A 16,830-nucleotide genomic window follows, 5' to 3' on the forward strand; every position below is an offset into this window, starting at 1 on the left:
AGAGTTGAAAGCTGAATTTCTCCCCACCTCTGAGGTCTCCTCTTCTCCATACATGCTCACCAGTGTCCAGTCAGAATATCAGTTGCCAGGTTTTTGCCTATCCTGCTCAAAATCAGCTTCTTCTTGGTGCATGAGAGCATTGGGTGTATGGGGTGGGTAGAAGGGTAAAGAAGGTTCTGAAGAGTTAACCTATGATTGCCTACATAACAACAGTCACTGCCTTTCCAAAGTAGTTCATTGCGTGAAGTGCTTTGACATGTTTCAACATGATAAAACACTATATCATAGTAGCTATAGCACAGGACAAGGCCATTTGGCCCATCATGCCCGTCAGCCCAAAGAGCTATCCAATTAGTCCCATTCCCCCGCTCTTTCCCCATAGTCTTGTACATTTTTTCCCTTCAAGTATTTATCTAATTCTCTTTTGGAAGTTACTATTGAATCTGCTTCCACCACCCTTTCAGGCACTGCATTCCAGATATTACAACTCTTTATATATAAATGTAAGTACTCTATAATTGTACATCAAAAATACATTTAGTCATAGCAGATGTGATTGCCAGTTAACACTCAGGCTCTGGGCCCAATGGTGCCTCTATGGTGCTGTTTCTGTGCTTGTTACCTCCATAAGTAAAAACTTTTCACCCGCCACTGACAAATAAAACAAATTCTAACTAAAATAATTGTACTGTGGATAGTGCATTGTAGATGGTTGAGGTGGGATGAAGACTGGTTTAAAAAATCTTTAAGTTACAAAAGTGTTTTGTGATAAATTTTCTAATAATTTCAGTAACTTGGAGCTGCTGAAAGGAATGGCACCAGATTACTTTGTCAAAGTATAGATAAGTGTGAGGTGGTCCATTTTGGTAAGAAGAATAAGGAAGCCATATATTGCTTGGATAATAATAGTCTAAATGGGGGCAAAGGGATCTAGGGGTACAGATACACAAATCACCAAAAGTAGCCGCAATAAGGCCATAAAAAAGGCAAACCAAGCACTGGGGTTCATTTATAGAGTGATAGAATTGAAAGGCAGGGAAGTTACATTAAACTTGTATAGAACCTTGGTTAGACCACACTTGGGAGTTCTGTGCAGAGCTCTAGTCTCCATATTATAAAAAGGATATAGAGGCAATAGAGAAGGTACAAAAAAGATTCACAAGAATGATACCAGAACTGAGAGAATATACTTGTCAGAACAGGCTGAACAGGTTGGGGCTTCTTTCACTAGAAAAAGAAGGCTGAGGGATGACCTGATAGAGGTCTTTAAGGTAATGAAAGGGTTTGATAGGATAGATGCAGAGTAAATATTTCTACTTGTTGGGGAGTCCAAAACTAGAGGTCATAAATATAAAATAGTCACTAATAAATATAATAGGGAATTCAGGAGAAACCTCTTTACCCAAAGAGTGGTAAGAATGTGGAACTCGCTACCACAAGGAGTAGTTGAGGCAAATAGCTTAGATGCATTTAAGGGGAAGCTAAATAAGCACATGAGTGAGAAAGGAATAGACGGATATGCTGATAGGGTGAGATGAAGTAGGGAGGGAGGAGGCTCATGTGGAGCACAAACGCTAGCATAGACCAGTTAGATCGAATGGCCTGTTTCTGTGCTGTAGACTCGATGTAACTTGATGTATACCATTTTTACAGAAGGACTTCTATAAGGTGGGAAGAGTCTTGTACATTAATAATTTTTCCCCACTCCTCCATAACAGGAAAATTCTTTGTTTTATTTTTCTCCCCTCTCCTCTTTACTGGTGTATGGTTCCACGAGTGGCTGTTGCCCTCTGATATCTCATGTAATAGGCCATTATTTACATGTGAGGCTTAACACTGAGTATAAACAGGCTGTCTGACGATGGTAGCCAAACCCAATCTTATGTTCATCTGCTGTCCTCACATGGGCACGGCCAGTAGGGACTGGGGTACAGTCATCAAGAATGGGAGCCAGCCTGGATGGGATGGAGAGATGGTAAATGCCCACAACTTGGCAGCATAGTGTGCAGATTACTCTTTGCTAATGATACCTTCCAGAATGCCAGTTCAATACCTTAGTGCAGTTGAGGTTATATTATCAGCTTTTGTATTTATCTACATTGTGATGCAAAGCAGTAAAAATTTAGCAATACACCACTGTTTGGCACTGTTACGATTGATGCTAAAGGCTCTCGTGGAACAGAGCACTATGTGTGGACAATTCATACACAGTCTGCGCCTACACAAGTGAAGGCATGGCAGTGTCATACCAGCCTCACTAAGGCCTGGCAGTAATCCAGATTGCTAATAAATACAATGGGCTAGTGAAAGGTCACCCAAGAGAACATGCATGACGCCCACTGCAAAGCTGTCAAGGCTACATTCTGAAGAAACGGTCAGGCAGTGGAGATTCAGTAGTCTACTTCATTATTTGTGTGTTAACCCTTTCCCTGGGTCATAGGCATCCTTTGAATGCAAATAGGCAACAGACTAGCGACCTGTCATGATGTCTGAAACAATGGAGAACCCTAGGTAATGGTACAGGGTGACTGTGAACCCTTTCAATAAAATGCCACTTGGAATGGCATTTAGTTTCCATGCATCTTTGAGCTTTATGCCTTATTTACACCAACAATTGGAGCAAACCACTGATTGCCAGTGTAAACTTAACTGGATTTTGTACTCTGAATCAGTCCAAATTAAGCCCGCCCTTTGGCATAAAGAATTGATCTTAAATGGCCATGTGCAGATGCACGTCACCCATGCGCAAACCAACCATAACTGCCGTGAACATGCCCAGCTGGGAGACAGCAGTACCAAGCCTTGAGGTGCAATGACTCAGTAGAGACAGCAGTCAATAAATGGAGAGCCATGAACTGAAATTCAGTGCTAGCCGCTCTGCCACAAGCACCTTAACAGAGTTAAAAACTCAAATGTTGTATCAGAGGGTATTGCAGTCTAGATGCAGGGTCCACTCCCCTGCCCGTCCAAAGTATGCATTGTTGATAAAATGTTAAAGATCCATCTATTCAATAGTCACTAATTGATTGATGATGACTGGGATCAGTTCTAGAGTTCTGTGATCTTAAGTTTAATGATGCTTTTATAGTATGAGTGCAGCGATTGAAGAAGATCCAATCTGCCTCCATTAGCTGCACTACATAGTATAAATAAGCCTAGTTCCTGTATCTCCATGCAGCATTGTGGAACAATTCTTCTGTGAAGCTAAGGGAGGTAGATTCAGTAATGTATACACAGGTAGCTGGTGCACGGACATTGCCGTCCAGCAACTTGAGCTACAGAAGCATGAATATGAAAGCACCTTTAACTATGATTCAGTGGGACTCCATCCAGTAAAATTGCTTTTACATAGAATTACATAGAATTTACAGCACAGAACTGGCCATTCAGTCCAACAGTTCTATACCGGTGTTTATGCTCCACACGAACCTCCTCTCACCTTACTTCATCTCACCCTATCAACGTATCACATTTTATATTGGATTTAGTGAGATGCTGTGGTTGCCAGCTCCTGACATGGATCTTGTGCGGCCAACATCAACTTTAAAATAAACCTGTCCTATTCATTGTAGCTAGTGGTCTGTAAAATTCATTCCTTTATCAAGTTTTCCCATTCCCTTTGCAAAGATTGTACATTTACTTTGGGTTTGCCACCTATCGCCCAATAACTCATGCATCAGCAGTTCTGTCACCTCGCTAAACCCAGTGTTAAAGAAACTTTAGGTCTCATCTCCATTAAACCATTCACTCTTCTGGAAGTGGTCAAACATTTAGCTTTAAACACTTCAAAATGTATAAACAGAATAGCACAACTATTTCTTGAGGAAAAGCATATTTGAATGATTAAGAATAAGGACTTTCAACAGCTTCATTCACCTTCATCAAGTGTGAAGAGCTCATGGACTTCTTTGTCACAAAGATTGAGACCATCCTTTCAGCTGCCTCTGTCGCATCCCTCACTTCCCCTTATCCACTAAGCCAAGCTTCTCTCTTGCCCTATCCCTGAACTTGTATCTTTCTCTAGCTTCTTTCCCATCTCTCCTCAAGCCATCTCTGAGCTCATCTTGTCCATGAGATCCACCTCCTGCTCTCTCGACCCTATTCCCACTAAACAGCTGGCCACCCAGCTTCCCTTCCTGGTCCCCATGCTGGTTGATAATGTAAATGGTTCCTCTCCTCAGGTACTTTCTGCCTCTCTTTCAAATCTGCCATCATCACCCCCCTCCTCAAAAAACCCACACTTGACCCCACTGACCTTGCAAACTATTACACCATCTCCAACCTCCTTTTCCTCTCCAAAGTTCTTGAACATGTTGATCGCCTCCCAAATCTGTTCCTCCAACTCTGGCCTCTTGTGCATTCCCTACTCCCTTCGCCCAACCATTGGCGGTCTTGCCTTCAGCTTTATAGGCCCTAAGCTCTGGAATTCCCTCCTTAAACCTTTCTGCCTCTCTACCTCTCCTCCTTTAAGACCCTCCTTTAAACTTGCCTCTTTAACCAAGCTTTTGGTCACCTGCTCTAATGCCTCCTTTGGCTCAATGTCAACCTTTGTCTGATTACGCTACTGTGAAGCACCTTGGGACGTTTTCCTACATTAAAGGCATTATGTTAATGGAAGTTGTTATTATTATATTTGAGTTCCCATGTGGAACTTTACATTCCCATCCCATTTAGTTTGTTCAAAATAAAAAGATTTCTAAAATGTAGTTTCCAAAACCATATTAGTCCATTAGGAATCGTGACAAACTTACCAAATCCTATGTTCCTTGTGCCTACTTGTAAAAGCACCATGAAATTGGTGACCCACAAGCTGGAAGACAGCTGCCATGCACTCCATTTTTAAGACTTTTTTTTAACTTAGGAATCATTTTACCCTCAAATAGCTGAAGATAAGACCACTATTGCACTTGATTTTAGAATGTTCCTTTGAGTATAGCAAACTGTGGAGGGGGGGGATAATGGTACAAATATGGGCTGACTGGTCGAATGCTGTGTGGGGTCCTCATGCAGTGAATGCTCAACTTTAATTCCCTCCCATGCACAAGCACAGACCCACGTCCGGCCCTGGCAGAAGGGTGCTACCATCCCACAACACAGACGCTGGCTTATTTACAATTCTATCGTCCCGCAACACAGATGCTGGCCTTGATTATATAATTTTACCTGAGCTATTTACAACCCTTTCTGTCCCTTCCCCCCCACCTCCCCACACACACACACACACCCACACCCATCCAACTCTTGCTTCAACTTCGACCAATTGCTGTCAGAGTCTTAGGCATTTTCATTCCTGCACCACTCAATAAGATGATTTGCCCCAGCATTAGCTCAGGTTGCACTCTCTTTCAGATCCGCTGCCTCTCTTTTTCTCTCTCTCTCTCCTGTGTTACGATACTTTGTTAGCAGGAAATAGGTTCTCAGCTGAAGAGCATAGTTGACCTGCTCGAGTTCTTACTGTTCCTTCCGGTTACAGCACAATAAAAGTTTTGTGTTTTGAATTGTCCTTGACATTCTTTTATCCCACAATGGGTGGACAGAGTGTGCTGGAAAACATGACATCATTATCATTGACAGACGCTCAAATAAATCACCTGCGTGTCTGCTCCTTTTGCTTATTCAACCCTTCTTGTCCAGAACCAAGTACTTCTTCTATGAAATTTCTTTCATGCGTGATAGACAATAACACACTATGATTGTTTTAAAGTGGATTAGGTTCATTGCTTTCCCCTTTTTGTTAAAAAAAGAACAATATCTCTTTTTGGACTATGCTGTTTAAAAATCACAGCAACAAAACATGGCCTTTGAAACAAATATATATAAAAAAATGATTGATCTCACAGCAGTAGTCTGTGTGGGGAGAGAACTTTTAAATTTACTAAGCAATGCTAAACGATCACGCTTTCTGATATCTGCAATCTGTGCCTGTCGTGTTATTTACTACAGCACATTGATTATTTTGAACTTGATGACGGGGGTATGCAAAAGAGAAGAGTGCGTTTTTGTGCTATATTTCTTTCAAACCTGCCCTCTGGGGATCAACCAAAGGGATACTGCCACTTTTACACAGACTGAGTTTTCTGTTTTGAGTCTGATTTGTTTACAAGGCCATGATTGTAGTGGTTTTAACTAAAGGTGCCACACAGTCTATGCAACTGCGACAACAAAACCGAGCTCAAGAAAGAGATCTGTAAACATTGTTCCTATTTATGAATTTTGGGGAAGCAAACAGATAGTGCAGACCATTGCAACTTCTCTCACCCTTTACCTAAAAATGACACTGAGGAAGTAAGTGAAGCAGAAATCTTGAGCATTACCGGTATTATGCAAAAATGCTGCAAGTTTTTTTTCCTCAGCTGGTTCAAGTGCCCTCAGATGGAAAACTTATGATGCTCATGACTTACATGAGTCACATGAGATGAGCAATCGTACAGCACAATAGTTCTATCTATAATGGTCTCTTCTCAGAAATACCTTTAATTCAGTGTCTTTGTGAGATTAGTTTACATTGCTGGGTTTGATTGTTTATTGAAGCTGACAGTCTTTTTTTGCTTATTTCTCTCTTACCTTCTAATGCTTGGCACTTTTCAATCCTCAGTTTTTTTCTGTGAGTACCTCCTGTTTTTCACTGCTAGCTGTAATGTTGAAGGTAAATAAGTACTAGTCTGGCCCAGGCTGATTGGATTCATTGAAAAGGCCAGAACAAAGACATTGTAGACAAGAGTTTAGAGCAATCTTTCCAGTGTTTACTTTAAAAGAATACCTCACTTTACCATGGTTTGCTGTGCCTGGCAGTGTGCAGGTTACAGCACCACAATTAAAGCTCATAAATACTCAGTGTCTTCTCATGTTCCTTTCCTCTACAGAAGAAATGAAGGAAGAGTATGACACTATGGGGCCTGAAACCACACTTCAGCCTAGTAGAGGTAACGGTACAGGTGAGTACAATGTCAGCTGTGTCTCATGCCTTCTGCACAAATTCTGTTTTATTGTAAAAGCCTCACTGTGAAGTAAAATTCACATTTTTTAATAGCTTGGCTGGATGAAACTGCTACAAATGGAGCTGTGGGTTCACTTTGATTGGATTCACAATGGCCTAAAGTTTCAATCTTCCCGTGCTTTCCAACCAACTTTCTTCCCCCATCCCACCCCCCCTCACCCCACCCCCAATTCTAACCAAGCAAGTGGGTTCAGTTCCTTGTGTGTGGCTTAAAAGCCACAGATGTAGTAATGTTTGTGTGTCTAATGTCTCTGCAGTCTAAATTGGCTTATTCTTTTTGTAAACACCAGTAAATTAAACAGCGGACAGTTACGGAGCTGGGTCCCTTTAATTCTGATCCAAGCTGTTCAAAGCTATCCCGGGTGAATCCACAACTAATTGTAAGTGGGGGCTGACCTCACTCCTGCAGCCATGTGTTCATGGGCATTCCAAGAATTTTTCCCACCTGATAAAAAGCTTTCGTCAAAGCCATACCACAGCAATATTTAAAGCTTATAGCCTTTGTGCAGGTGGCTGCAGATGGGTTCCTTTCTCTCGGTTAGTAGGATGAACATTTTTTTTTTCAGTTCATCAAGGTGTTTTCCAGAATGCAAATCAAAGTTGCAACACTGAACCACAGAGACATACGTTTCGGTCTAAATTTAACTTCAGATGGGAACTTTACCAGTAGCTGGTTGCACTATGACATATTTTGCTAATCTCGTGAAAACTGGTCACAGGTTTTGAAATAAACAGAAGCAACCAGCTAAGCTGTTTCTGATTTTGCAAGTGCATCAAAAACCAAAGATAGATTTAAATATATATTTTAGATCTCTTTCCACCCCCACCCCCATTTAGCAGGTGTGTTTCTGCATTTCCTCATATCTTCAAAGAAAGGGCAGCCTCTCCACCTAACAGGGAAGGTTCAGTTGCAACAATTTGCTATACAAACATTTATATTTTTAAACTTCCATGACTTTTATTCTTTAACACGACAAACTACATAGTTCTAATGATCGTTCTAAAATTATAAATATGGAAAAAAATGTGTAAAATATGAGTGTTCCTTTTATTCAATGCTTGTTTAAAATTCATGTAAGAAATGCATTTCACAAATATTCCTTTTATTACACTTCATTCCCTTAGACTGACAAACGGTTGGCAATTTTATTTTTATAATTCTCTGCAGGACTGTGTATTTGTGGCTAGTCATCCATTCTTTATCAGGCACAGTGCCATCATTTGAACAATCCTTTTAAGCCTACTGGTAGCTTTGGGTGTGCAGTCCATTGGTACGAATGTGTAAGTGAGGGTGATTAGATTTAGATCTGGCATTCCATTTTCCACCACGGATAAGTACACTTGGGTAGGAACAAATAAAAGTGTTCTATCTTCTAGGTTTTGGGTAGGTCATGACTCAAGGACTGTCAGTATTTATGTTTAGTGGTCATGCTGGCCTTGGAAAAGAAGTGGTAACAGTGCAGCAGTCTCTCAGTGCTGCACTGAAGCGTCAACCCAGATCATGGGAGCGAAATTGGTATGCGTTGCGCCCATTTTCCAGGCTTTGGGCCCGCTGCTAAATTTGTCAGGTCTATTTTTTAAGCGCCCCGGGCAGCTGCATGAAACAGGCGTAAGGCTGCTTGACTATGTTGATTAGTGGCCTAACGCTTGTTGAAGGACCCCGCTACAATATTTTTTACCGATGTCCTGCAGCGCTCAGGATTCTTCATTGGCCTCTGTGGCCACCAATTAAAGGTAAAATTTTTAAAAATCCTTTCTGTGAAGCCAGGAGAAGCAGGAGTGCTCCCCCAGACTCCACAGTCCTCACAGTCAGCTCCACTCCCCTGTTGCCTACTTCAACCCCCCCCCCACCCCTGCTAGAAGTCTTACTACAGTTGTAGAGGGCTTTGGTGAGACCTCACCTGGAGTACTGTGAAGAGTTTTGGTCTCCTTATCTAAGAAAGGATATACTTGCCTTGGAGGTGGTGCAGCAAAGGTTCACTAGGTTAATTCCTGGGATGAAAGGGTTGATCTATGAGGAGAGGTTGAGTAGAATGGGCCTATACTCTCTGAAGTTTAGAAGAACGAGAGGTAATCTAATTGAAACACATAAGATTATGAGGGGGCTTGACAGGGTAGATGCTGAGAGGTTGTTTCCCCTGGCTGGAGAGTTTAGAACTAGGGGCATAGTCGCAGGATAAAGGGTTGGCCATTTAAAACTGAGATGAGGAGGAATTTCTTCACTCAGAGGGTTGTGAATCTTTGGAATTCTCTACCCCAGAGGGCTGTGGACGCTGAGGTGTTTGAATATGTTCAAGGCTGAGATAGACAGATTTCTGCACTCTAGGGGAATCAAGGGATATGGGGATCGGGCAAGAAAGTGGAGTTGAGGTCGAAGATCAGCCATGGTCTGACTGAACAGCAGAGCAGGCTCGAAGGATCATGTGGCCTACTCCTGATCCTATTTCTTATGTTCTTATGTTCTACCTGAGGGCCGCTGATGGCAATTTTACTCTTTGGGGGAGCTGCTGTGAAGGTGCCGGCAGCTCGTCCCGAATATATAGAGGAGGGTCAGGAAATCTGTTTTCAGACCTTTGTCAATGCTGTTCCTTCAGATGATCACAAAGAGAAGTTTAGGAAGAGCATGGGGTAACTCTGTGGGAAAGCACCTTTTTCAGCTTGGCACCTCCCCTCGATAGATCAGGAATTCACCATGAGGGAATCTTATGCTTCATGTCCTAGCACACTATGACACAGCATGCTCAAGAACCAGTGTAATGTGTTAATATACTGTCTAACTTTATCTTTTACTCCAGAAAATTTGTAGATACTGGAGTGGAGGGAAAGCCCTCTTCCTGGGAGCATAAAAGCTCGAGGTAGCCAGATTGTTACTGAAGTTTCTTGCTGTAAATGTTGTTTTTTCTTTAAATAGCACCTAGATTTCCAGTGTAAGTTTGAAATGTCTGTAACAAAAAAAAATTCAAGGAAAAACCCTGAAAGATAACAAGGCTGAGGAAAACAGAAGTAAAACTTGGCATGCCAGCAAGTCAGGCAGTTTAGGCTTGTAATCAGCATGTACCAATAAGGGCCTGTCATTTCCTGGCTAATGAAGGCTGTGGTTTTATTTGCTTTGTTTGTGATTATTTCAGCTATCTCCACCTAACAGTTAGAGTTCCCACAAGAGCTAAACAGTATGGGGAAGCAGAAATTCCAAGTAACATTGCAGTCCTTCAAAGCTGTGCATTGTGACTCGAGAGATGCCAAGTCACTCTAGCTTGTAGAGAAAGATTGGACTATGGGTAACTGACATTTTTCTCCCTCCCCCCTTTTCTCAATATATTATTTTAGGAAAGACTGTAGATTGCACGTCAGATCTTGAGGAGTATTTTGCCAAACGGAAGCTCGAAGAAGGAGACAGCCATGCGGTTAGCATTGCGGAATACTTGCAGCGGAGTGACACAGCCATCATCTATCCAGAAGCGCCTGAAGAACTGTCCCGGCATGGAACACCAGAGGCCAATGGGCAAGAGGACAATGGTGAGCCTCTCCTACACCATTAGCCATTGCACTGATATTTTCAGCTGCCACATCATAAATTCATTGCATGCCTCAGTGTTTACCTTCAAACTTGGGGAGGTTTGTAACAGCTGTCAGGGGCCTAGTATCAGATATAGCATCGTACGCTTTGCCATAGGCTGTCAGATATGTCATTTTAAGCACTCCATTTTTCATAGCGGTTTTTTTTTGCCACACATTTACTTTACAAATGCTACTTTAGCATTTGTTTAAACAGTGAATAGTTACTGTTTAGATCACACGCAAAGTGCAGCCGGTATAGGAATACTTTAGTACTGTTTACTTTATTACAGTTGACTCCACTTAAGTATGTGCCCATTTAAAGGAGTTGTTTTAAAGGTGTTACCCTGTATAATTGTTCATTTGCTTATTACATAAAAAATGGCTTACACTCATTCCTTTGGAGGGTTTCAGAATTTGTCACAAAAAACCAGTGCCATTTTATGCTGAAAAATAAGCACCCCACTACCCCCCACCCCCAGCTCAGCCCAGCCCTGCCACAACTCTCAATGAGTAAATACACAACCAAGCGTAGTAATAAGCAATAAGGGTTGTAGATTTGATTCCTGATATATGCTGAGTTAGACGATCTGAGCTGGGGCAGCATTTGGGACATACTAGAGTTGAGCTCATCACCCCAGGGCATAGAAGGCGGCTCACCACCACCTTCTCAAGGGCAATTAGGGATGGGCAATAAATGCTGGCCTTGCCAGCGACGCCCACATCCCATGAACGAATAAAAAAAAAGGAGAGAAAACAGCCAGGGTCCCTGTTCCAGGTTGTTATCCAGTGATCCCTGCTGCAAAATACAGGGTTGTGGATGGATGTTGGATAAGAACGGGATCTGGCTTGTCAGTGATGACCCCCACCTCCCACATCCCCCCTGGACATTGTTCCCATGCCCGCTGACACTATAAAAAGAAACAAAAAACCTGAACCCCCAAGGGGTAAATTTAACTGCAAGCTGGGAAAGGAGCTGGGGGAAGATGTTTGGGTGTGAAACCCGGAAGGTAAGTGGGCGGGTTGCGATCTTTGACCGCGACCTTAATGATGCCAATCAATTTCACTTCCGGGTTTCGCGCCCAATTGACAGGTTTGGCTGGCTGTTGGGCATGAAGGCCTGCTGTAGCTTGCCGCAGCCGTGGATTGGAGGGAGCGAGGGAGGGATCATGGGCCGGGGAGAAGATCAGGGTGGGGGGGGGCAGGGAGGAGTTCGGGAGGGCCGGGAAGAAGATCAGGGGGCCGGGAAGAAGATCGGGAGGCCGGGGAAGAGGATCGGGGGGCCGTGGAAGAAGATCGGGGGTCTGAGAAGAAGATGGTGGGGGGGTTCAGGAAGAAGATCAGCAGGCCGGGGAAGAAGATCGGAGGTCGCTGGAGGTCGGGTGAAGAGTCGGAGGTAGGTGGGGGTCCACCATGGTGGGGGGAGTGGGGAGTGGCCAACCGTGGGGTTCCTGTCAGCCAGATGAGCTTGTTGGGCCTGGATGAAGCATTCCTGCTCCTCTGGGCCCACAAGCAGTGCAATAAAGGCACTTACCTCATGGATCCTGCCCTTCCCGCCTGTTTTCACCTGACGTGATTCGGAAGTGATGGGAAACCCGAACAGGTAAGGTTAAATTCATTTTAATTGTCCAATACACAAAATATTAAGTACCTCAAGTATCTCAATGAGGTACATTGCGCTATTAAGTATCGGTCCACTGGCTTTAAGTGAGTGTGGGACTTCTCGGTGTCTGCTGTCCACACACACACAAACCTGCCTGGGTTCAACCCAAAAGTGAGCGAGTTGGAGCCGGGATGCAGTCCTGCTCCGAAAACCTGTTATTTTAACCTCCCACCCCCCAACCTACCCGTTCTTGGGGGTTAGAATTTACCCCCAAGTGTGTGTTGTATAAGAATGCATGTTATACGCTAAAAAATTATGGAAACAGACCTTGTAGTGATTTTTGCATGTAATATTCATCATATAATACGTAGGAAAATGGACACAGGATCCAGCCACATATTATATGGATGTATTGTATGCTGGTAGGCAAAAACAATTGTCTTTTTATTTGGATGTGTTGTTACATGCTGGGAACTGATGGAGCTATCCACAGGCAGGTATTGGTGCCCAATGTATCTGTTCCTGCACCATTTGCTAACTGGAAAATGGGACACAGCTGCAGGGGAAGCAAGGCCAGGACACTGAATTAATTGAAGAAACAATTGGAGGCTGTAATCAGAAGATGGTAGGGTTAATATTCTGAAAGATTGAGATCAAATGAGCTGAACTCAACTTTCTAAAATACCAACCATCTGACCTTGTGACTTTGTTTGATCCTATGAGGTGGGCAGGGCAAGGACACTCAATTGGGGCTCTTGGGTTTAGTCAGTTGAAAATAGGCAAGACTGACTGAAAAGCAAGAGCCTGTCAACAGTTGTGACACTGAACCATGAAAACTGAAGCCAACAATGAGATAGTGAGGGTGCTGGTACTGATCTAAATGTCTGGTTTAGAGAAGAGAAAGAAAACTGGTCAGGGTCACTGCTACGTGCTACACAGAAAGCCCTACTGAAAGTGCAGGTGTGCAAGTTGGGCAAGGACCCTCAGGGTTAGCCTCAGTTACAGTGGCCCATGACACTTAATGTTGAAAGCATGTATGAAGAATGCTTTCTTTTGCCAATATAAAGGAAAGAACCATACTCCAGCATGAATCACCACCCTTATAGATGAGGCATAAAGTAGAGAAAATCAGAAACAAAATGATGGAAAAATATAAAGACAAGCAAGTCTTGCATCTTTTTCATTAGATGATTATTATTGTTTTTAGCTAGTGTAGTAGTAAAAATTACCGTATTGATTTTACTAAGATTTAGACAGGATAGCTGCTTTGCGAGCCAGATTCCTTACACAGACATTTACAGCTTTGCAATGCATGCACACAGCGCCCACTTAACCAGCAGATTAATTGTCCCTCCACCCATTCTCACCTTTGTAAATGTGAATTAGTTAATTGTTTGTCGAAATGGGTCTCTCTAAAACCATTTTATGAATTATCTAGAATACTCACCTCACTAACATAAATATCACACAGCACTTAGAAAGAACTAAAAAGTACGAATACTAGAATGCACAGAACCAATGCTAGAATGTAAAATACATATTTAAAAACAATGAATATTTTTGATGCTGTAGTATATGCCCTTTTGTTTGTATAAATTAATATTTTTTAGGAAAATTGGTTTGTATTAAAGAGGAGAACTGCATTGCACTGTGTTATTTAGACTGGTCCAGAATTTAAACTAAAAGCAATTTATTAGTACAGGCATGTAGACACATAGGGGCTCATTTTCGGTGGGTGGAGTGATTACACTGCAGTGGAGTGATGGCACCAGTGAGAGGCCCGAACTATTTTCATGCTTGGGCCTCATTAAAATACTTTTGGCGAGTTTGTTGAGCGATGACTAACAATTCACCGATCGGGGATGGGGGGCGGAGCCTGGCTACAATCCTGGGGTGTGGGGGAGGGGCATGCACGGAGACAGCGATTGCAAAAATATTTGTGGGGCTAGGAGAAGCAGTCATGCTCCTCTTGTCAACCCCCCACCCCCAAAAACAATCAACACCACTGTGGTCTTTTCCCTGTTTTCAGAACGGCCTGCAGCAGTCCCTTGAAGGCCCACAGGTTTGGCCACTCAATGCTCAGTTCAATTGGACAAAGCACACAGAGTGCATGCTCCACCCAGTGGAACAGTCAAAATTGAATCGGGGCCCTACAGATGGTATGGAACCCCTATTTAAGTAGGCACCCGCCTGTTTCGGGCAGAGGGGTGGGGGGCTCATCTGTTTCTTGGCCTGCTCAAAAATCGAGTCAGGTCGTGTGTTGGTGGCAATGGGGTGATAATTAAGACTTGAACATTTATGGGGGACAACTGGTTTAGCCATTCATCGCTAGATCTGGCTGGACCATATAAAGCATTATCGGGTCCTGCTCTCCTCTGCCAAAAGCTGCTCACTATTCCAGGACCATCCTGGAATGCAAAGATAACCCCAGCTTCTCTTCACTACAAACCATCTTCTTAAACCCTTCTCCCTTGCCCCCTCCACCCTCACCGCCAACGAAACATGCAAGGAGCTCATGGACCTCTTTGTCATTAAGATTGAGACCATCCGTTCAGCTGCCTCTGCCACTTCCCTCCCTTCCCCTAACCCACCAAGCCAAATCGCCCCGAAGGTTCCCCCCTGCCCTAGCCATGAACTCGCATCTTTCTCTAGTTTCTCTCCTATCTCCCCTTATGCCCTCTCCAAGCTTATCCTGAGACCCACCTCCTGCTCCCTCGACCCTATTCCCACTAAACTGCTGACCACCCAATTTCCCTTCCTGGCCCCCATGTTAGCTGATTTTGTTAACGGTTCCCTCTCCTCAGGTACTGTCCCTCTCCCCTTCAAATCTGCTGTCATCACCCTCCTCCTCAAAAAACCCACACTTGACCCCTATGTCCTTGCAAACTACCATCCCATCTCCAAACTCCCTTTCCTCTCCAAAGTCCCTTGAACGATTTGTCGCCTCCCAAATCCGTGCTCATCTTTCCCCCGCAGCTCCATGTTTGAATCCCTCCATTCAGGTTTCCATTTTTGCCACAGTACTGAAACGGATCTTATCAAAGTCACAAATGACATCCTATGTGAATGTGACCCATGGTAAACTATCCCTCCTCATCCTTCATGATCTGTCTGCAGCCTTTGACACAGTTGACCACACCATTCTCCTCCAACTGCTCTCCTCCATTGGCCAGCTGGGTGGGACTGTGCTCGCCTGGTTCCATTCTTATCTATCCAGTCGTAGCCAGAGAATCACCTGCAATGGCTTCTCTGTTACCATTCTGTGCTCCCGCACTGTTACCTCTGGAGTCCCCCAAGGATTGATCCTTGGCCCCCTCCTATTTCTCATCTACATGCTGCCCCTCAGCGACATCATCTGAAAAGACAACATCAGATTCCACATGTACGCGGACGACACCCAGCTTTACCTCACAACCACCTCCCATGACCCCTCCACTGTCTCTCATTTGTCACGTTGCTAGTCTGAGATGAGCAAAAATTTCCTCCAACTAAATATTGGGAAGACCAAAGCCATTGTCTTTGATCCCCGCCGCAAACTCTGTTTCCTAGCCACCGACTCCATCCCTTTCCCTGACCACTGAGGTTAAACCAGACCATTCACAACTTTGACGTCCTATTTGACCCTGCGATGGGGTTCCGACCGCATATCCACTCCATCACCAAGGCCGCCTAATTCCACCTCCGTAACATTGCCCATCTCCGCCCCGCTTCAGCTCATCTGCTCCTGAAACCCTCATCCATGCTTTTGTTACTTCCAGACTTGACTATTCCAATGCTTTCCTGGCTGGCCTCCCATCTTGCACCTTCCATAAGCTTGAGCTCATCCAAAACTCTGCTGTCCGTATCCTAACTCGCACCAAGTCCCATTTTCCCATCACCCCTGTGCTTGATGATCTACATTGGCTCCTGGTCCAGGAACATCTCAGTTTTAAAATTCTCAACCTTGTTTTCAAATCTCTCCAAGGCTTCGGCCCTTCCAATCTCTGTAACCTCCTCCAGCCCGACAACCCTCCGAGATCTCTGCGCTCCTCTAATTCTTGCCTCTTGCACAACCCCGATTTTAATCACTCCAACGTTGGCAGCCATGCCTTTGGCTGCCTGGGCCCTATGCTCTGGAATTCCCTCCCTAAACCTTTCCGCCTCTCTAGCTCTCCCTTCTCCTTTAATACGCTCCTTAAAACCTACCTCTTTGACCAAGCTTTTGGTCACCTGTTCTAATATCTCTATGTGGCTCGGTGTCAAATTTTGTTTGATAACGCTCCTGTCCAGCATTTTGGGATGTTTTACTGCATTAAAGGTGCTATATAAATGCAAGTAGTTGCATTTATATGGCGTAGTAGTAAGTAGTGCACCACCATTTTGGCCTGCAACTGCCCCATTCCCGTTTGAAAATGGGGACGAAAGTTGGTACCTTAGTATATCTAGAACGTTGCATGTTGGAAAGAAGTTATAGGCATGGGGAGGAGCTGCATTTTTGCAGCTTCTTTTTAATTGTATCATTCAATAACTGTTGTGGAGCAGTTATATAGGGCTGTTCTAGGCTCACTGTATATTGTGAGTGTGACCAAAAGAAGCCATATTGCAAAAGCAAAATTGCTACCCTTAAAATATCCATTCCCCCTGGTATGTTGAAGTGTTGCCTCGATTAACTGGCCATTTCTGCTGTTCTCCAGTG

At 43.8% G+C, this 16,830-nt stretch overlaps 1 protein-coding gene across 1 annotated transcript in view; it reads left to right on the top strand.

Moving 5' to 3' along the window:
* Nucleotides 1-16,830, top strand: part of zeb2b (zinc finger E-box binding homeobox 2b) — a 129,419-nt gene that overhangs the window by 97,804 nt on the left and 14,785 nt on the right. The window contains exons 4-5 of the mRNA XM_067987187.1: nt 6,864-6,935; nt 10,325-10,513. Coding sequence (XP_067843288.1) covers nt 6,864-6,935; nt 10,325-10,513 — 261 coding nt within the window. The remainder of the gene's footprint in view (nt 1-6,863; nt 6,936-10,324; nt 10,514-16,830) is intronic.

This window comes from Heptranchias perlo, chromosome 7, assembly GCF_035084215.1.
Source record: "Heptranchias perlo isolate sHepPer1 chromosome 7, sHepPer1.hap1, whole genome shotgun sequence".
Lineage (NCBI taxonomy): Eukaryota > Metazoa > Chordata > Chondrichthyes > Hexanchiformes > Hexanchidae > Heptranchias > Heptranchias perlo.